The sequence below is a fragment of the Triturus cristatus genome, chromosome 3_2, assembly GCF_964204655.1.
Source record: "Triturus cristatus chromosome 3_2, aTriCri1.1, whole genome shotgun sequence".
NCBI classification, from domain to species: domain Eukaryota; kingdom Metazoa; phylum Chordata; class Amphibia; order Caudata; family Salamandridae; genus Triturus; species Triturus cristatus.
Genome location: NC_140584.1, coordinates 437,812,962 through 437,835,942, shown reverse-complemented (window position 1 = coordinate 437,835,942; position 22,981 = coordinate 437,812,962). Strand labels below are relative to the sequence as shown.

At 43.5% G+C, this 22,981-nt stretch overlaps 1 protein-coding gene across 1 annotated transcript in view; it reads right to left on the bottom strand.

Annotated features, from left to right (window-relative positions):
- CSMD2 (CUB and Sushi multiple domains 2) overlaps positions 1-22,981 on the bottom strand; it is a 1,634,099-nt gene that overhangs the window by 433,763 nt on the left and 1,177,355 nt on the right. The window contains exon 14 of the mRNA XM_085648024.1: positions 13,515-13,841. Within this exon, the coding sequence (XP_085504150.1) occupies positions 13,515-13,841 (327 nt within the window). The remainder of the gene's footprint in view (positions 1-13,514; positions 13,842-22,981) is intronic.

Below are 22,981 nucleotides of genomic sequence, written 5' to 3'. Positions count from 1 at the left end.
TTGTTAAAACTCTGAGATCCCAGAAGCTTAGGTTGGTATGGGATGGTGGGTAAACTAGAGTGCAGTGGAAGACACTTGTTTTAGCTGATGAAGAGGGTGACTTTGACGCCCTTGGCATAGATGCATACTAATTAGCTGCCAGGGTCTGTGTCTTTGATGCTGGTTTCACCTCATGCACACCTTACTATATCTGATAATACAGAGGGAACGAATTGTGAAGGGCACGTTGCATCTACAGCTGCCACTGGGCCCGACACTGTCACAATGGAAGGTACAGACGGCAGCAGTAACCTGCTGGGCTTGGAGGCAGATCTGTCAGAATGCAGCCTTAGATATTATATATTCCCCAGTCATTCTTTTGGTACATTGTATGCTTTTACCCAGCACAGAGGAGATTGTAAATATTAATTCTCTCAAGATAAAGTGTATACAGAGGAGGTCTGGATTTTTTTTTTATTATGCTAGTGTAATTGTGTAATTTGGGGAATTTTACATTATGCTTGTTACGACACCATTTTGCCACATAATTTATTTATGCGCCATTCATGGTAAAACTTTAGACAAATGTAAAGGAACAACAGAATGCAAGTGGCTGCTGTTCACTGTGTTTTAGTATTCTCACTATTTTTTAGCATGAAATGTACCCCGCACTAAAATATAGAGCTAAATGCCAAATTTGCATTTCATCTGATTGCGTATAATTTTATCCAAATTTCATGTAATCTCTCGAAAGCAAACTATGTAAATTTCACACACATCTAGTATACAGCATTATACAAAGAGGGGACATTTATATCCCTAGCCCAGTAAAAGAAATGATGCGCAAGCCACGGAAATAGATGTCTTCACATATGAAAGGCTCTGTCACTCAGTGCAAATCAATGTAACTAACTTTCCAGTTAAACCCCCAGAATATAAACCTTTGTGACTGACTATCACATCACTGGAATCGAAACACTGGTAATTTAACCTATAAAACGCAGCAAAAATACAGGCCGGATGTATCTGTGCGTCGCCCTGATTGACTGGGAATGAGATCTGAATATAGTGACTCATGTGAAATGCTGGTGCTAAGGTTTCTATGGATACAGGCACAGACTCAACCATTTTAAATATCATCACAGAGTATATTAAAGTCCTGAGGGATTACAGAGGATTCGACCTGAGGTCAGCCACGTGTCAGAGATGCAGAACACCACATCCTGACTTTATGTACCCACCTTGGAGATGCCCACAAGTGTATACATTCTAGACCCATGTGTTAGATGTGATGCAACGGATGGTTAAGGTATTGCTGGAGAGGTCACCAATGCAAATACTAGTGGCATTTGCCATGCTTACAGCAAAATGGAAAGTCGCACGGGCATGGTTGAAAGTCCTGCCCCCCACATGGACCGAAGATATGGCGCTTTGTAGAGACTGCTTTGAGGTGTATGCTGCTCATCAGCCAATTCAGTCCATTTGGGAGCCCCTGCGGCCTTATCTGCTTGTCCAGCTACATAGGGTTAGTAAGGTCTGTGTAAATGTTGTAATACAATCAATAAAATGCCTAGCCCAGCTCGGGAACCTCAGCAGAGATGGGTCTTTGATGTATTCTACTCACCTCTTACTTTTTTGTGTGGTTTAGCATTGGGGTGTGTATGCTTCACAAAATAATGATGCCACTGTGGAATGTTGGGGTGACTACAGGCCTCCCTAAATGCGAGTGTCTTGTGTTTTGATATTACGGTGGGCAAGATATGTAATTTCTGTCTACTTCTCTAGTAATGCTACGTCTGCTTTTTTAATTTCTATATTGTTGATCTGTTTTCCTTATTTAAATTAAATAAATAATAAACAGTGGCGGCTCCTCCGCTAAGGCTGAGAAGCGCCCCACTGCTTTTTTGCAGTGAATCAAAGAGAAAATAACATGACAATAACTTGTGTTATAATCATTTTATTTTCTCCTTCTTCTGCAGCTTTGCATGAGGGGGTGGGGGTGGGGGCAGGGGAGGAGTGGTAGCATCCTCCTAAGTGTGCAATGACTGCTTGGCTGGCCCTCTTGGGCCGCCCAAAACAGTCTTGGACACTTCGCATGTTCTCCGTGCAGGCTGCTGTACAGCCTGCATGGAGAACATGCCTAGACTCCCAGTTAGCGTCTGAGCGCCGAACCTTGGCTCTCAGATCAATCACAACGTTACTAAGGCAGCGTTGTGATTGGCTGACTGGGAGCCTGGGTGTGCTTCCTGTTGAGGCCAAGCAAGGGAGGACTATTGAGGAGAGACGTGGAGAGGAAGTAGCGAGTAGGTACGTTTTTATTTTATTTATTTATACCCGGTTCCCCCCGCGTTCTCCCCTTCCTCCCGCCCCTACCTAAGATCAGCGCTGGCTGCCGCTGATAATTAATAAAAGAAACCGTAGAGGTCTTATAAGTATACGTGCACCAAGCTATTTAGAAGGGTAAGATTATCACAGTGCAGTAGGGCACTCATATGTAGAGCAATCTAGGCAAGAAAAACATGCCACTGTTGGTCTGGCATCCTCATTATGCTGATCCTCAAAGAACTTTTATCTCTTGTATTCCTTTGTGTTCTTAATTAGTTGATAGAATTCCACCAGCAAGAGGTGAAAAGAAACATATAGCCCTATATTTAGTTGAACTTCTAGGTTTTCCTTTTCCATGCCCTCAATCGCTCACCTGTCTACAGATCTCATGCAGATACATTCTTCTCAAGAGACAACCATTTTCACAGTGGATTTGTTTGTGGAAAAGCTGTTCTTGCAAACGTAGTGGAGGCAAACAGGCCTTATATGTAACACGGCCCGGTGTGAGAGCACCTTAAGGCAAGGCTCGGCTAATCAGAGGCAGCGTACACGTCTTCGCTGATGTTCAATCAAGAGGAGTAGAAGCTACATTTCCAGTGCTGTACCTTGCAACCCCGTTCCTTCCCGGAGAAGCAGTTCCTCAGTGCTTAGAGGTCGTTGGGTGTGCTATAAGCCCAAATTCACCAAAAACCTCCATCAAAACAAGCCAGGAAATAAAACAAATTCAGAGACTGCATGGTGCTTAAAACATGGCTCCAAGATTTACAGCCTCAGAAGTTTTTTAAATGACCTACTTTATGTTTAATATCTTCCTGGCTCCATTTTCTTCTGCATGTGCCCATATTGGGCCTCCTACAAGTTTCATTAGTTGTTCCGCCTTCCATTCTCAGAAACAAAAAGTTATCAATTAGTTGGATTTCATCACTCACTATTGATCCCATATTTCTGTGGTAAAATGTGTTTTCCCCCTGATTTTTTGGCATAGAAATATGGAAAAGGTGTAATGGTTTACGACAATTTGATTATTTTCTTTAACAAATACAACTGAAGATCTGTTTGCATTCGCAGCCTCTCAGATGGCTCCAAAGACAAGAGGTTTGTTTCTCCTCAGGAGGCGCATGGCATGTGCCACGCCAGCTAGCATGCGGGACTCTTGAGAATCATGTACATCTTTGTCATCTACTCGTTCTTCTGCTTACAAACCGCTGTGCTCGGGAAAGAAAGAGTGAATGAATGGAAGCTCGAAGCTGGCCATTGGAGACTGGCTAGCCTCAACATGCAGCAAGGGCTACTGCCCCAGAAACGTAGGATTCCAATGACCTTGGCTATACGCAATGGAAGAAAGACTGCTCCAATGGTAAGATATAAATGACTCAAAGCACACAACGGAAGATATTAGATTGCTCGCTGTAAAGAAATGATAAGGAACCCACATAAAACCCAGGATTAAATGAGAGAAGTGGTCACCCCAACTGTTTATTAAGTAAACTTCCTAAATACATTTTCTGGATGCCCATGAAAAGAGTTGTATCCATATAGATCCTATTATTTAGTGCGGTCATCCTGAAATAAGGCCCGGATAACGAGATTACAAAATAAATACTAAAGAGATATTTCTTATGAATGTGTGCTTGAGGTTATAAATATAAAGTTCTGATGGATAGTATTAACCCCTTCGATGCGTATGACGGAGCGGTTCCGTCATGCGCGTCTGTCGCGCTGTGTGCATGATGGAACCGCTCCGTCATGGCCCCGCCCGCGCACGGAACCTTCAGCACAGAGCGGTAATCCACGCCGCGCTGAAGGGGTTAAAAACTGAAGAGTCAACTAAATTCTGCCCATAGTGCTGCAGATGACCAGTAAATAGATAAAATATTGCATATAAATGATCATATCTGCGAGACGATGCGATGTATCCCTGGAATCCCATTGGTGGGATAGTAAGCAAGTCAGATTGACAGACAGAAAGACACATATACTAGGGTGGTTAAAAATATTTAGAACGTAATCTTTTGAGTCATACATTTTAAGTGATTTAACAATAATACGTTTTTATCTTGATACTTTGTTTAAATAAGAGTAGCTTTGATCGCTCATAAAGTAGTGCACCTGTCTAACAATAGTAGTGAATGGGCGAGTGCATGATTACATCAGGCAACGGCTGGGGAGTGTGTGCTCCCCTGCATGTGATACACAGAGAGTCCAAAGGGGATTGGAGGGTAGAAACTGCAATCTGTAGCAGCTTCACTGAGGAGAACATTGAAGTCGGATAACCTACTCACACTACTGACCTAGGGTCTACCCAGAACCACTCACTGACTCTTGAATAGCTTGTATTCCATATCAAACATCTTACAATGTGGGAACCCTTTCTCATGTATAACCCTTGTTTTATCTACTCCCACCTACGTTTTTGTATGATGGTGGACCCTACTTTTAAGTCTTCTTTCTCTATATACCCTAATGTATCATTATATACATGTGAAAAGGATTCTGTGTACCATTTATGTGGAAAGGGTTACCATTTACTTGTAATGTTTGTATTACGGCCAACCTTATACTTGTATCGCATATCATATTTCTATATGTTTATAAACTCAATAAAATACTTTGAACACTATAAAAGTATTTTTGAAGTATGAATGGCCTAAAGATGCTACTATGATGCAGGCGGTTAGTGATTTCCAGGGCACACGGAGTTCAAGAACCGCGCATAGATATAAAAGACAGACTAGAGATATTTTACAGTCTTTGTTCAATCGAGCGGCTGCATTAAATTCTCCACACACCCCAAAAAAAGAGGAGCGAGACATGCTAAATAGGATAAGGGTTAAAAAGGGTTTGCTTTTTACAGTTAAAGATCGGTTAGTGGTTATATAAGACTCTTTTTTGAGGAAGCATATTCAAATACGAAGAAGAGGAGTTGCTTTCCCTGAAAATAAACACAAATTAATTCATTTTGTTATGAAAGCAACAATGTCAGGATAGACTTCTCTCCGGGAGAGCGGATAAATATTTAATGGAGTAAAAAAATTATAAGAACCAGAAAGGACGTGAGTTATTATTATTCGCGTGCCAGGACCTGACTATGAGGTACAGAAAAGGACTCAGATGAGAGTGAATTTCACCACTCTTAGGCAGGGTGGCTGGAATTATGGGATTCTGTGGCCATGGCATCTTCCTCATAAATATGGATTTATTGCACTTGCTACATAATTCACCATCTGCTGTATAATTTGCAGATTTCAGCCCAGAAAAATCAGTTTCGAGCCCAAACAAATCAGAAGGTACTAAACAAGTGGTGCAGTGCAGTGACAGAGCCTTTTCAGTGGTTACCTGGTCACATTTCATTTATTGATTGCTGTTTTAAGTTGGCAGACCGGTCCATATGAGGTGGAATATTTGGTTACACAGTATTAGTGTGTGCTAAAATGCGAAAATTTTCCACTACTACTGCCCCAGATTGTGCTGCATAACGCTGCATAATTAGCTTTTTAGTCACATACTTTAGTCAAACCTGCATAAGAATTTAGCAATCAATTGCGCATAATACCAATAGCCCTGATCATTCGATAACATTGTGAATGCAAACAGGTGCATGTTTACAACTACCCCATAATTAATCCATGAAACTAAGAGGTAGATCTGATGATAAACAAATGTATCAACTGTTGCAACACTGTTCAGACTTGAAAATAGATTGTCAATTTGTATGAAAGGACTGCGAATAATGTCAGTCTAGCAGACAATTCTGAAGGGACTACATGCAGAAAAGTGGGAACTTAAAATGCAGTGGGGGTTCCTCCGCTAAGGCGGATGAGCATCGCCCCACTGCTCACGAGCAGCGCAACAGAAAAAATAAAATGATAATAACAAGTTATCATTTTATTTTTAGTATTGTCAGGTTAGGGCAGGCGGGGCTTGGCTCTCCTGATGACGGGGAGGAGGAGTGGTCGCTGCACTCTAATGTGCGCAGGATGCTTTGCCCGCACTCTCGGGCTGGCCAAAATGACATGCGCACTTTGCATGTTCTCCACCCAGGCTCCCTTACAGCCTGGGTGGAGAACATGCCCAGGCTCTCATTCCCCATCTGAGTGACCAACCACAATGATCATATCAATCACAATGCTGCATTGCAGTGTTGTGATTGGCTCAGGGGAGCCTGGGTGCTTCTTGGAAGACGAGCGGAGGAGACATGACACGGGAGAGACGAGGCGATCAGGTAAGTGATTTTTTATTTATTTTTTACCCTCACCCAGCCCCACTCCGCCACCCCCATACCATACCGGCTGCCACTGTAAATCTTTTGGAACAATGTAAGTGTGCCCTTATTGTGACAAAGAATCTCTTTTTTTCTCCGGGTGTATTTACACAGATACACCACTGAGATCTCCTGCCCACTTGAAAGTTGATAACATGGTATTTATTTGTGCCAGAAATACTAATTTTAAGGAAAGTCAAAGAACAATAGACTATCTGAAATCTTAAGTTTAATATTTATTTGCATGCCTTGAGACAGTATTTCAGCATTAACTGTTTCCTTAAAGAATCAATTATGTAGTAGATGCCTACTCTATCTATGCAGCGCTACTGGGCATGATTATGGTATGTCTGGAAACTGAGGTGAAAAGCCGCAATACTTAGCCAATTTTATAAAACGGATTGACATTTTTTACAGAATGAAAAGGAGTATTTATATTTAATTTGACCTTGAACAATGAAAAATAATTTAATACACACTTTTGTGATATCAAATGGATGAATGAGGTTTAATGCCTTCTATCACCGAGGATTGAATTAGAGAAAACATAATGAAAAGATATTTGAACATAATTATTTTAAAATTAAAATTAGGGGAGACAAAACGTTTCTAGCAATTAACCGGCCCCACAGGCTGGCTTCACTGGCTGGGCAACTGGAAGCAGCAGCACGAGAAGAGTCCAGGGCAGGAGTCCTGGGCTCTTCACCCACCATGACCTTGCTGACACAATGTCTGCAGTGACTGGCGCCATCACCTCATAGCCCTGATGCAGCGGCTTCCACTGGGCTATCAAGTGATGCACCGACGGTTAAAGGTGTGAGTAATTTCATGGAGCTACGTCTGTGGCCGCTGCATAAGGCAGTCCATAGCGGCTGCCTCCGGATGGTGCATTGGAAGAACAAGAAACCTCAGCTGAGTCTGGAAGCAGGGTCTGATGAACAGACAATCCTAGCATGAAACAAGATGACTTCCAGAGTTTATCAGGAATCCAGGCTGGAGAAGTGTTTCCCATATATCAGGCATCGACATTTAAAAGAGAAGGGGCAGTGATTGGTCAATCACCAAGACATTGGAACATTCCTGCAACATCCCCACTCCTGATAAGTTATAGAAAAAAAACTTTTGAATATTCTTGAGGCAAAACCAAATGTAAGGGGCACAACACAAGGTGCTGCGACGCAGAGGGGGCACACATTTGAGGGGACGCCAGACATTCATGGTGCCTCCATTCAGCCGAGGGCCAATAAATATCTGTAAGATATGAAAATCTAAGATGACCCTCTTCGCATTTTTACATGGGGCCCTATCACTTTGGGTTAATAAACCACTGCAAAATAGAAGCACTGTATACTGACAACGCACTCGAACCCCAAAAATGCTACCTCTCTTTGGGCTTGAGGATGTGTACCCTTCAGCTCAACCTTCATCAGAAAGGCTTCTGAATATACCATCAAAATGATCCCCTTAAGTGCCATCATTTTGAAAGGGGAGTAATAAAAAATCTGTTGACATCCTTTAACTCAAGGACAATACCTCCTTGATTTTTGGGCCAGGGAATGGTCGAGGCGTGAATATAGACATTTGGTGGTATCTATTTTTCAGAACCGCATTCATTGGAATATTCTGACCATGAACATGGCACCTAGAGCCGAAGGCAGGGTGGTAATCCATTGAAGGTGCTATCTGACAAGACCTGGGATGCTACGCCTGCTGTCCCCAGAAACCTTGTTTACTCCTCACATCTCTTTCTTCTATAAGAGGATTGGAACTATAGAAAAGTGGTTTGCACTTCACATGCTCTTGTCTTTAGGCCACGCAAGTGATAGAAAAGGACTGTTTACGAAAGCTATTCAACTGATAGGAATGCCCCTTAAGACAGCGTGGTAAGGGGTCTACTCTGCGTGCCAGTAATCAATTTACTATGAGAAAATATCTCTCCCATGGATTCGAGGACAGTGGAGACTGACATATATCCAGAGGTCTGGATATGTGTAACAATTCTAGGAACGATATTTACATGAGTCATGGGCCTGGCCCTTCTGGCCCCCGACTGGGCAGCCTGTTCTAGAGTGTGGAGGCAGACCAGAAGCTTTGCCTACCGTATTTTATCAAATTCCTTGATACGAATATTACACATGCCAGAAGCATGTCTAAGGGCCTGATTTACAGTTTAGGGAATGGGTTACTAATTTCACAAACGCGATGGCAATCCCATCCACCTTTTTAGAAGTGCATCATATCCTATAACTATATGAGGCCCTAAGGGGCATATTTATAAAGGCTTTTCGTTATGCTTGCCTCACACAACATGATACATGCGTGACGCAAACATCTAAGTCAGATATATGAAGCCACGCAAAGCCACTTTGAGTAGCTTTGAAAATCTGGAGTAATGCAACGTGGCGCAAATCGCTGCGATGCCTCACTCTGCGCACAGGGGGGTGTTGCATGGGCGTAGCCGTGGGTGTTCCCATGCAACACCTATGGTTTTTATCACATTCCCATATTTACAAGGACTTGTAAACCTGGGAATGCGGCAAAAAGATACGCCTCCCCAGGAGACGCATAACAAGGAGAAATATCTTTACTTCTCCTTGTTGTTTCCTCTTTCTAAGTGTGCTGCAGCACACATAGAAAGAGAGAAAAGACTCTCAGGATTGTTTTTTGTGCAAGAAGGTGTCACATCCTGCACATAAACAATCCTGTCTACAACACAGGCACCCTTGCACCATGGTGCAAAGGTGCCTGCTTTGGGGTTAGGCTTCCAAAACGACGCCAGCGCAGGTGGAAAGGACAGGAATGGATAAATACAGTGCGCTCCTGCCCTTTCCCAATGATGCAGGGCAGTTCAGCAAGGTGCCTTGCTGTGCTACCCTGTGCCACAAATGTAATTAATATGGCCCTAAGCCTCTTTTCAAGAACACAAAAATCAACAACTACAATGGCTCCCTCAGAGGAAGCTACAAACCTCAGCTGCTTTAGCAAAGACAACAAACATGTAAAAAAAAAAATTACAATTGCATTTAATCCGTATCTGCTTGATCATAGACATAAAATCAAAGACAAAACATGTGAAAGAATATAAAGCAGGCACTGTAGCAAAAAGAGCAGAAATACTGAATGGTGATATAAGGGAATGATTGAGGACTTGGTTCTAATAAAAAGAAATGGAACCAACACTGCAGACTGGTTAGCAATACAATTTCTTAAGAAATTGACTCATGGTTAGAGTACATTTTACGGAAACTAAATTGAATGTCAGTCTACATCTAAAAGTTTTGATATTTCGACCCCTCTACATTATTTCCACATGGTCTTCATCAGGAGTAGATGGTAGCACTAGGAGGGTGAGTTGACCAGAATAAAATTATGCGCAGAATGTCCCCCAAAAAGTGTCAGGACTCAAGTATTTATCATCTTCTCAGGTGTTTATTAATCCAAGAGGAATGGATCAATGGATCCTTTCCGAATGCTCCATCAGGGTGTTTGTATGAACTGAGACCCGTACGCTGAACTAAAGTTGATGCAGTTGATGGTCTATGGCAATGGAGCTCAGACTTATGGCTTCCTCTGAGGAAACCATTGTTGTTATTGATCATTGAATATAGGATTGCCCCTTATTTATTGCTAAATAATCTTTTCAAGAACAGGCAGAAGAAATTATTTTGTGCTCTCTCTAATACAACCATTAAAACCCATAATGTGTTGAAAGCCTAATACCACCGCCAGCAGTGAGCACCCCTATATCTTCTGCTCAGCAGGTGTTCCTTCATCTCCTCTACATCATCGAGAAGGACCCTGGGCTATGTATGAATGGTTCACCTGACTACAGGACTGGTGCCACTGTCCTATCAATCATGCCATGCAAAAGCGTAATAGATGTGCCTCTTCCCCTTCACCAGCAGAACAGGAAGTGTATCAGAGGGTGAAGACCATGGCAGACAAGGACCACTTCTAAAGAAAGGAGGATGAATAGAGAAGCTGACGTCCCAGGTACTCAACCTCAAAGTTCTCCCCAACAGCAGGAGACCCTTTGCACCCTTTATCTAATTTCCTGGACAGCTAGATGCATCCCATACCTGGGTACAAAAATAGTCAGCACTATGCCAAGTAAAATAAAAATTAATAATTAACAAGAACTCCTTAGAAAAGTGTGAAGTGACCTTAGGTCATGGACGTTACAGGGACCCTTCGGGGTGGGCTGCATTGCGCCACTCAGAATGACAGCACTCCAGCAGGTTTTATGTTCCAAACTCTTCCCTTACAGTCTCAACCTAAAACTGTGCAAGCACTCCAATGGGATGCTGATATCTTGGTATGGGCAGACATAAACCCTCACATGTCACTTGCACTGATCAACCAGCATCTGCATACCAAATGTAGCACAATACATTAGAGCCATGCACCTATGCCCTATGGTAGAACGGTCTGATGAACCAACAGAGAAACACTGGTGCTTTATTGACCAAGACTTCTCTACCGTTTACATTTGGAAACCCCTGGGGCTGCACAAGAGACATAGGCAATGGGTCGTTTTCTCCTCATCGGTGACTACATGGACAATGCATGTGTAGGACCCATGGCAATTAAATGTGACCTCACCACATTCCCATCCCCTCTCATGCTGACCATCATTGATAATGCAGAATTCATGCCTGTAATAACAGGGAACCAACTTCAGGCCATGTGAAAAGCAGGGCACAAACACATTGGAGACTTAGTAGATGAAAAAGGAGGAAATACTTTTGAACAACTTACAGAAGACTGGGTTGTCATGGAGACAGAGCACCTCCACTACAAACAAATTAGACATTGGGTATCCAATAAGACACTAAAGAAGGCAACAAGTGGAACTCTGATGCCATATGAGAGATGGCTGCTGCTTAAGATGAGCAACAATCACTCTCTCAGCTCTATTTCCTCATGCAGGTGACCTCCCAAGAGGCTAAAACCTCAAGTCAAAAAAGTGGGAAGAGAATCTTGATCGTGGACTAACTAACAAAAAATGGGGAGTCATATTCCAAATAGCTCGCGTGGCAGTGAGCTCTGCAGCATGGAGGGAAATGATGACAAGGATAGTATCTTATTGGTATGACATTCCGGCCAGAATACACAAATGTTCCCCCAGAAAGTCATATCATTGTAGGAGGAACTGTGGAATTGCAGGCACGGTTATGCACTTACTCTTGACATGATATTGGCAGGAAATACTTGATGATTGAAAGTAAATTACAGGAGTACACATTCCACATATCTCAGTCTACACCATAAAAGGTCTCCCAGTAGACCATCCTACATGGTACACTCCTTTGGGGGGGCATACAGATGGCCCTAGCATTATGTGCCACACATTAAACAATCCTGGCGAAATAGGGGACAGACAAATCCCATAAACATAGCCAATGGCTTCACAGTCGGAGGGACCTGTTAGGAATCGAAAAGCTGACAAAGTCAGCGACTCACACTGAGGAGGAGTACATGGAGGTTTGCGCCCGTTTTATAATGTTTCACTTCACTGAATTCTGGGAGAGTATCTACGCTAGACCTTTGAAAGTTCTGCGTATTTTACATCCCTCACCAGTGAATACCTCACAGCAAGAACCAATGACTCTGTAGAAGGAGGATTATGGCATTAGATTAGACAAACTAAGTGCCAGCAAGGTGACAACTGGCAACACAGAGACTAGACCATTGACAAACTATGCATCCTCCCGATTCGGTATTTTAAAAACGTTATGGGGGCAGGGTAGGAATTAGGCTGGGGGGAGAATTTAGCCGACAATCAATTTGACAAATCACCCTCCGCATTGTAGGCTACATAGCTTTGTTCGCAGACTTACTTTTATATTTGTGAAAATTCAATAAAGAAAATTGATCCATAAATATCGTCCTAATGTTCTGGCAGACGTAGGGTGCATTTCTCGTATGATAGAATCTGGGAAATCGGCAATAAATAAATGGCCACCTAAGCAGTCGGCCAGGCAGCTTCCTTCCTCTTAAGGGGCTACAACTGTCCTGTTAATGAAGCCAAAGGCTAACAATGTAACATTTCATAATTGCGATCATGCAGGAGATCCACAGGTGAAGAGCAGATTGATTGATAGATGCATATGACACAGGAAGTACATTTACATCATAGCTCACTGAAAGAACTTCTTGCTAAATGTGCCGACATCATATAGATTTGTAATCGCTCTAGCAAAAGGATTTGAAGAGACCAAAAGCATTTTCAAAACTTTATATGACTATGCTTTGCGTTTTGTGGCTGCAGACCTCTGCTCAAGTAGATGGTGGTCTGAGATCCTGAATCTGGGGCAGGGCTGCTCACAGTGCATTGTCCTCCTGCTCCTCTGCATGATCTAATGCAGGAGTGTCAATCATATGCCCACGAGGCGTGGCTCCAGGCCACATAGTCTGATTTCACCCTGCCCAATGTAAATAGATTCCTTTTACAGCCATTTTATCAATGTAAATGTATCTTATGTAGATGTCTTGAAAACCGGGCATGGATCCGAACCTTCTGCATCAACAAATAAATCAATCTGACTTCTTACGGGAAATATTGATTTTCCAAGTCCATTTGTTTATTTATCGTGTCACAAACTCGCCACACAAGAAGAAGGTAGGTGAGGCATGCACACAGATGCACACTTCCGCATATTTTGTATCACTGGTGTCTTGAGTATTGCACAGTGAAGTCTCACTACATTTAAGCAGGTGTCAGAAATCAAAAAGCCAGTGAAACACGATGCTTATATAATTTGCAATGATTTTGTAAACTTACTTGAAATGACTTGAACTCTTGCTTCTCCATAGAACGGCCTGCCTATAACTAAAGCTCTCTAGATACCAACAGGCTGTGTCTCACATGATTTAGGCTTTACAAGCCAACAGATATTCCTGCTCAAAAACATACAGTATTATTCTGTTCACTTTTATTAATGCTTACTTGTGAATGTGATGTTGAAGCCTCGCTTTTCCGTTGAGTGGTCAGTTTGAAATTCTAGCCGGGTGACATGGCCGCTGCTGGTCAATGACGGTGGGACTTGGTTCCCGGAGAAAGTGCCCAGCACGGGAGACTCTGCCGTGCCGCCATCCTTTACTGCCAGGAAATCAAATTGGGGCTCGACGTCAAAGTCATTGAAGGCCAGATGGATGCGGCTCTCTTGCTTGGCGATGATCAGCCAGACACAATGCAACTGGTTGCCGTACTCCTCGGGGTAGTTTGGAGATAGGACTGTTCCAGAGGGTGTGGTGAAGTTGAAAAAACAAGAAACTGGAAAGAGAAGAGAAACAAACTGGTCATACGTCTGCTAGCATTGTGTTCAGCATTCTGAGTAAAAGGGAAGGAAGGGAAAATGCCATGATTTGGGGCACATGGAGTTTGATCAGTAAAGTAAATATTGTCAACCAACAAAACAGGTGAGTGAAGCATGTAATTATCTGGCCTAACTTTGCAAAACTGTAACAAGGGACTTCAACATAATGGAATCAATAACCATAGAGAAAATGAAGGAATTTGCTTTGTAATTAGGGTGTTTGCTTTTTGCACGGTTGCATTAATCAATTCTTGTTTCTTACAGACTGTGCAATTGAACTGATGGAAAACACTAGGCAAATGTTTATTTCATATAAAAAGGATTGGCAGATTTAGTGTGCCACATTAAAAAAGACTTACTATGTTTGATATTTGTGACGAAAAGTTCCATACTATGCACTAATAATCGAATAAAACCTAGTATCCCAAAATTCTGCATAAAGACATTACTCCTTCCATCCACTCACCAACCCAACAAAACACCAATCAAGTATTCATACACCCATTCATCTGTAAAGGGATATGTATAACTGCTTAGCTGTATTGATATCCGGTCATACAACCTTCTGTCATCAGAGCTTTATATCCATTCACCCATTTATGTATCAATTCACTAACCACACCACACAACCATGTATTCAGCCAGTTGTGAATTACCTGGTAGCAACAAATTAACCTATGATTCAATTCAGGCAACCTGTATCCCGGCTATCAATCTGCCAATCACAGAAGGCTTTCTCTGGCACCGACTATGCCGACTCACCAGTTGACCCAGCCATTATATAATTTGACAGACCTAACCCACCCATTCACAACAAATCCACCCTCCAATCATACCAAACGATCACATGTCAATCAATTGTCCTGTGCTTCAAATGCCAAGACCCACGGCGTAATCACACAAACACACACAAATCCTATTGTAGCATTATATAAATCCGAACACACTCAATATTATATATCATCATTATTCACTAACCCAACTACCAGCCACACATTGGATAATCATTGAGGTGGTTATGTAAACTAAATATACCCCTCCAAGACCCAAATTTGAATTTCCAATCCACAATGTCTGAGTACGTACATCAAAGCCAAGCTCTCTACATATACTATTCATTTGCTCTACTCACTGACTTCTCCAATTCACAACACACACAGATATTCAGTAAGCACAGCTTTCATAACAGCATCACCCCTTTTCAGCCACCATTACACTTCTGAGCTGGCAAACATGTGTCCATAAATGATTTAATCTACCCCAGGTTCAATACCCTATTAGTGCCCCCTAACCACCTCAATGTATTCATTGTCCAATAGAAACACTGTCCATTGCAATATGTATTCATACGCAAACCAATCCACCCAGCCTACTGTACGGTATGCTACCAGAATATCGTGCTCTGGCAAAAATATCATGCCTTCAATGTTATTTACAAAAGTATTCCGCCGCTGGAGTTATTGACAGAAATTCTAAACCCGACAGGACACTAAATTTGTATCTGAGCATTAGGCCACAATATAGACGTCAGTTGATATATTTGTCGACAATGTTCGCACATACAACCCTGCTGAACGCCCATCAATTCCCCAACCAAGCAACCATATTATGCAGCCCTTTCATCTCTGCACACTCAAAGCCTCCTCTCACTGCCTTAAAAGCAGCTGGAGAACTAATTAGCCCTTCCTCTTGCATGCTAAAATACACACTCGAACGAATCACAGACAGAGTTCACAGGACACAGGGTTCAATATTCTAAGTGCTCCAAGCAATACGAAAATCACCTTCATCTGCCTCCCTTGCTTTTTGAGTTTAAAACATATACTGAAGAGCGGCCGCCTAGCCGCATGGGTGCAGAGTGGCAATGTCTCGGTAGTCCCAGCCATATCGCCGTTTTGACTAGAGTTTGTTTTGTTGTGTTTTCTTGTTGGTTTTGCAGCGGAATCGACCATCTAACGGGCTGACTGCCGCTCGGCGCCTAGTCTCTCTTCTTATGTCCTGCTGACAAACACCTCCTTTGTTGCATCCACTTCATCACCAGAAATATCCGTATTCTGTTTGTTCCTTTCCAGCTTGTTCCGCAGTAATGTTTTTCAAAGATCTTTACCCGCAATTCGGGTGAACTGATTGTCATTTTGATTTGCTCAGTTAAAAGCCTGAATAATATCTGAAGACTTGAGGGTCTTTACTTCTCTGCAGTGTTGAGGGGGGGGGGGGGGGGGGTGACACTCACCAGCACCGTTCTTATATAGCATTGTGACGTGGCCCGCAGACAATCGATGTAAAGTGCTGCTTACAGGGCCAGAGTGCACACCAGTGATTCTGGAGGCCTGGGCCTCAGCCACATATTTTTGCCAAGCGCGACCATCCGGAAGCGCGCCCTTAGGACCCGGCTCCCCCCGCCCGTGCGACACACCCCCCTTTTCGGTGGCTTGGCCGGCAGCCGATTGGCTGCCGGGCAGCGGTTGTTCTTCCGGGGCAAAGCGACGTTGGGCGAGCGCACGCTTCCGGTCAGGATGGGTGGAGGTGGGGCATAGGGGCTATTTAGGCCCGGTTCTCGCCTCCACTCATCCTCTCTTACTGCGAAGACGACGACGACTCCGAGGGGTGGGCCCCCGGTAATACACGGACAAGGATCTAGGGTTTGGGGGCTCACCACTCATGGACGCAGGTGGGTTGCGCCTTGCGTGGTTCTCAAACTGCGGGGACGCGAGCCTGGAGGCCCCCTTGGTGCTGGAGGGTACTCTGGTATAGATGAATATTTAGGTTGTGAAGTATGAACACGAAGTTGAAATACATGTGGTGTTAAATTCATAACCTTAAATTGTCAAATGTTATTTGATTGTCATGTTTGTGAATAATTATTGTATTAAACATGGCCTGTTTTTCCCACATCAGGAGTGAGGTTCCTTTGTGGGTACTTAGGGGGAGCAGGGGCGAGATGGGGGGTGTCCGGGTCCTACAGGATAGCCACATACGATAAATTCCCATAAAATGCCATATAAATGGAAGCTAACCTGCACATCACAGGTAGTGAGAAATGTGCTTATTCCTAACTCCCAGCGTTGTCTTAATGCGCCCTCCCGGTCCGCTAGATCATACAAAGATCCCATAAAGATTTAAGGACCTAGTCCCCTCCCAAACTCCCTGCAGTCTTCCTACTGACGACACTGGGTAGTGCACGAACCGACACACCCTGGGGGAGATTTTCAAGCCTTTTGCGCTGGTTTAGCGTCACAAAAGTGACACTAACCAGCGCAAAACTTGTTTTGCACTGGAAAGCACACTCCAAGTAGCGCAAAGCAGCCCGAAGCACTGCTTTGCGTTACTTTGCGCCGAGGGGGCGTTACATGGGTGGCACATGGGCATTCCCATGCAACCATCCATGCCTTTTGAAGCAAACCATATTTACAAAGATTGTAAACACGGCTTTGCACCAAAAGTTAATGCCCCTTCAAAGGAGGCGCTAACAGGAGAAATGCTTTCATTTCTCCATGTTTTTCCGACTTTGCATGCGTGCTGCACTGTTCAGCACGTATGCAAAGTGGGAAAAGCTTTGCATCGTGCCTAGCATAGTATTTTGTACAGGAAGGGTAGCCTTCCTGTACTAACCTATGCTACACTCATGCACACACCCAGGCGCTACGGTGCTTAGGTGTGTGCAGGGAGCAGGGCAGCTGAAATCAGAGCCAGTAAAAGGGAAAGGGGAGGAGAGAGACACATTTCTGAAGATATGGAGCTCTGCTGCTCCCTCCCTGTCACGCAACGCAGCGCAGCCTCGCTGGGGCTGCGCTGTGTTGCGTGACTTTTTTGAAAATCTCCCCGTTAGTGCATCCAGCACCCTCTGCTCGCTTACGTCACGGGCATTCAGCACCCTTCCTGCCAGTTGTGCGCATCAAGCGGTGTGATGGATGTGGGGAGAGAGCAGCATCAGAGACGGTGCGTGACATAGACTCCCTCTGAGATAGACGCCTTTCCTATGTATGCCCTGTGATTCAACACACCCATGGCATTTCTGTGGCCCCTAGGTGGCACTGTCAGCGGCTTGGTGGTCTCCCGGATACCCTTTTCCTCCTGTACTGCCTAACCCCTGCATTACTCTGGGAAATAGCAGGTCCCCCTTCTGAGTACACGCTTAAACATGACTTAACTTATCAGGCACCCTAGTCGAACGCATGTTCACCCGCATGTACGCCTCTTGGTGCTGTAGACTGATAACTGATGCTTGTTGTTAGTCAATCAAAAAATACCTTTATTCGAGCACAAAATATGATCATAAAAGCAAATACATAAAATCCCGACTAATTTTATAATCATTAGAACAATAAACTAAAAACGTGCCCTTATTACAATATAGAGTCTGAAAGTCATATGAGTCCTAACACGGAGGGCACTTTTAAGAAATAAGCCAACACTAAAACAAATCAGTGGAGACTCAGTGCCTGTAAACGCAGTACGGCGGGTGTGCATCTTCTTATCCCGGATACCCTCCATACTGGGATTAGAGAGCAACTTGAGAAACAAGAGTCAAATCTACAGAAAAGCACAACATGTAGCCACCTCTGTGGGGAGCTTCCGTTACATGGGCAAGCAAGGATGGAAGCGGGCTCGCAAGGCCCTAGGGGGGAACCCGGCTGCCATCTCATGTATCCAAGCGTGGATCTGGTTAGGAGGACCCTGTCCCAGGTGCCAGTCACAAACTGTGGTCAGTCATAGCATCGATTCTCATTTACATCACTTCACTCAGTCGTGAAAATAACAAAGACTTCACAAATGCACTCAACCAAACCAATGATGAGCAGCAAAGGTACGACGGATGAATGGAAAACTGTCAGCAACACTTCTGCAACCAGCGGTCAGCATGGACACCCCGAAGAGCCGAACGCGACGGCATGAGGAGTGGGAGTCTGCAGAGACTGAGTGGAGGGATCCCGGTAGCACAGCGGGGGGGGGGGGGGGGGGCAAGAGACAGGACGGATAGCACCATGCAGTGAAACATGTCCAATAATGGCAATCACTTGAGCTACGCAACCAAGTGCTTTGAGACATAGTAGGGGTGGCTCAATGGCGCTCTATACGGGAGGGTCATTCGGAAGAATTAAAGCCGAAAGTTGAGCAAAGGGGGCCTTGCGCAGTGGTTCAGCTTGGTTTGCTGTATACAAATGCCACATACATGTATGCATGCAGAGATGTGTCTATTGTGGTTTGTGAAACGATCATGAGGAAGATTCACATGAGAAGGAAGAGGGGGGTGGCAGCAACTGAGCTTGATACAGAGAAAGATGAGGAATTGGTGCATGTGGTACCCAGTTCCACCTACGTCTTCCATACCTATCAGAATGAGCACGCAGAACAGTATATACGCACACTTCCATAGACCCCACCCCCCCAAGTTGAAAGAGTGCCAAACATAAGTAAAAACAGAGGTTGGATTGCGGGACACCCCTTTCCCTTCTAGTGGAAGCCTGTCACCTCTTCCAAGAAAGTCTTTCTTGGACCTGGAAGAGAACTGGCCAACGTAGACATGGGAATAAGGCAACTAAAGAAGACAACTAAAGAAAAAGAGGTCGAGTGTAAACCTTATGAGAGATTGAAACCCTCCAGTCTTGCATTATCAGCTGGTGTTCACAACTAGACGATGCAGGTGTCATATGGAGCGTCTCTAAACCAATCGATTGCCGAAATCACCCTATGACTTGCAAGTTGGTCAGCTTGAGAGTTGGACACTCAGTGCCAAGGTCCCTATGAAACATAAAGGGCTCATCTTTAAATCCAGAGCCAACTAAGAGCCTGATTGCAAGCGGGACAGAAAATGCTGACCCTTATGCAGATCTCTTAAGGCAATGGGATCGGAATTATGTGCTGTGTAGATATTTACTGGGTGTGATAACTGTGCACCTACTCTTACATTTGAGACGGTCAAGCCTGCCAGAATTTAACAAGGGTAAAAAAAGGCAGGTAATTAGCAGAACATGTGTATGTTTCAGCAACCAATCGACATGCGATGTCCCATTTTGATAGGGAGAAACTGTAATAGGTGATAGTTATCACATTGGATAAATCATAATATCTGGGGTATCAGATCTTATCAGGTGGGATATTAATGCCCTTGGGGGCCCTGATATTTATTTTGGATGTTTATGAATTGAGCTGGAATTTAATAACACTTGCTATTTACATGCTAAAGGTATGATTTTTGCGGTCTGCTGCACGCATGGACAGGAATATAATTACTATTGTACAACATTAAAATACTCACTCGTATGTCTTTATATAGGCTGCTACTCAGAGCTAGATTCAGCCACCCACACAGTGGATCCCATATTCAGCCTCCTGACTTTAAACAAGAAATGCAAAGGGTGGGAGTCCACCCAACATATTGTATCATCAAGTGCAAGAAGCCAGAATTGAAGAGACCAAAAGTCCAATCCCTTTGAATGTTTGCTGGATTTGCAAAGCGTGTTGTGGTACTTCTGTGTAAACTATTTTGGGGCGTATCGATGAAGACTTGGGGCTACAGTTTTCATCTGTTCACTATTACGTGGAATGTCTCATGTATTCGGTTGCCTTCGCTGTGAGTGGGTATTGCCAATAAGAGATACTTGGGGAACGTCTGCCATCGGATGAACTGCGGGATCAAGCATATGGCATTCCCTGGCAACATTTGAGAGGATATTATATGGCACAGTTCTGTGATAAACAACATATCATTTGGTTAGTCATTGCAAAATGGAGGTGTATTCCGGAAATATGATGATATATTTGGCATGTTCCATTAAAAAATGGTATTCAGGAATAAACATGAGCTATGCGGGCACAGCGATAGAATACTGTGGCCCACTGCTGTGCTGGACTTTCACCTTAATGTGTCCAAATATGCCTTCACTCCACCAGAAAATGCCACCATTGTGTCAATATTTAGCATTACAGCGCCAGCATGTTCCATCGTTATGCCATACATCCATCTTCGTGCTACAATATCCAAGCTCTGTGCCATAATATCCCACCATTATGCCTGGACTATGGCAGAATGTTCCATCTCTGTGCCAGAAAATCTTACCATGGCATATACAACACCAAAGTGCAAAAAATATCTAGGTGCAGTGTCCACAATATAATCATTGTGCCATGGTATGCCATCACTGTGCCATGATATCCACCTGCTATGCCAGAATATTCCATTAGGAAGACAGAATAGTTCATCAGTTTGTCAAAATATCTCACCAATGTACAACAATATCCCATTATCATGTCTAAATATGCCATCACTTATCACACCGCTCTGCCTGAACTTTTTAAGATTAACTCGCATACAAATTGGATACCATGGCACAGAAATGGCATATTCGAGCATATGGATGTGACATTCAGACCCAGTGGCAGTATATTCTGGGGCAGTGATCGAATGGAAATTCTGGAAAAGTGATGGGCTACTCTGGCACAAGAGGGTTCCTGGCGATGTGAGGTGCAAAAAAATGTACTCACTTCAGAAGGACTCTTAAACCCACGTTTTAGGGAATATCCCCCATACCTCTATCTATGTCTAGAACATTTTGTCTTGCTCATGTCTTTCACAGCATTTGATACAATTCACTGGGTCTATGAACCCCGTGCCCTGGGCAGCAGTTGGCATCACGTGGCCCAGAAGCTACAGAAACCTCCTAACATAGCCTGGCACAATAATAGGAAATTCTGCAGTGTGATTTCATATTGTAGCATAGCAATGGTATCTTAGGAGACATTGATATGGATTCCGCAGAATGGAAAATTACAAGTAGAATAAGCAACGGGTGGAAAGTATTCTTGTTGCACTGCTAATGTTTTAATTTTTCGCCAGTACAGTGATCAGCGCTGAAAAGTCAGTGTGAACAGCAACATGTGATGCGCAAGAGTACATGGACACCCGAGTTGATTTTGCTGTTGTTCGAGTAAAAAATCTACTTGAGCAACAGCAAATTTACATGAGAAGCAAACCTCTGACCGTGGCCACTCGTGACCGCCCACAACTGGCCACATTAGAATATGGTGCTAGGCAGTGCTTAATTTGTAAAATATTAAGTGCCAGGGCTTTGACCAGGAGGCCACTACAGCTTACACCACCCCTCGCCCTTGTAATTGCTGCCAAAACAACTACTAGCTATCTCTCTCGCATGTAAATGTGACAGTTCAGATTATTCCAGATCCCCAAAGCTAAAGGAATGTCTGGGGAGGCAGGTATTAGCAATGCTTTAATGTATATTGTTTTCCTAAACAACTGTTATACTGCTCATCTCTAAATTACATGAGCAGCGCCACCTTGTGGCAGACTGCCCTGGGTGTGGTGTTTACAATTAGGTGCCGGTGCCGAGCACCGGAAACAATTAGGTGCAGGTGCTCAGCACCAGAAAGCCCCAGCTCAAATTAAGCACTGGTGCTAGGGGACACCAAGTCTCACCCGCGCTCTCATTTCTGAAGCCTTGCAGAACAAATTCAACCACGTGGGGATTGGTGGAATTTCACCGGAACTCCGCATTACAACAGTAACCCAGAGTCACCACATTCTGCCAATTCAGTGGGTGGAATGAAACATTTCAGTCACCCCTATAATAAAGACTCATTACCAAAACTGCAGACACTTGTAAACTGGAAAACTTGCTGAATTTTTATTTTGCCTAGTTTCGTAACTGTTTGTCAATATTTATTTTATATATTGGATTTCTTCTGAGCTCAAACTATCACTTTAACTTCCAAACACCTTCCATCTTATATGACTAGCTGACTAGCCTACACCTACAACTATGTCCGATCGTGGAGACACTCTGAAAGGGTATGATACTGGAATACTGAGCACCAAAATACTGTGCTACCAAAGTTTTGTATCCAGAATATCAACTACAAAAAAAATAATTGTGAGGATAAGTATAAATAGGTAAGTATAGGTTTATTATACTTAAATCCACATATATGGACCTTGAAAATACATATATGTTGAAGAGAAGTGGATGGGATTCGAAGATTCGCAAATATTTAGTTACATATGTACTTAATTGCACTATATTTTAGTATTTATTATTCTTGTTATGGTATTTGTGTTCAACGTTGTTTTTGTGCTTGTTAC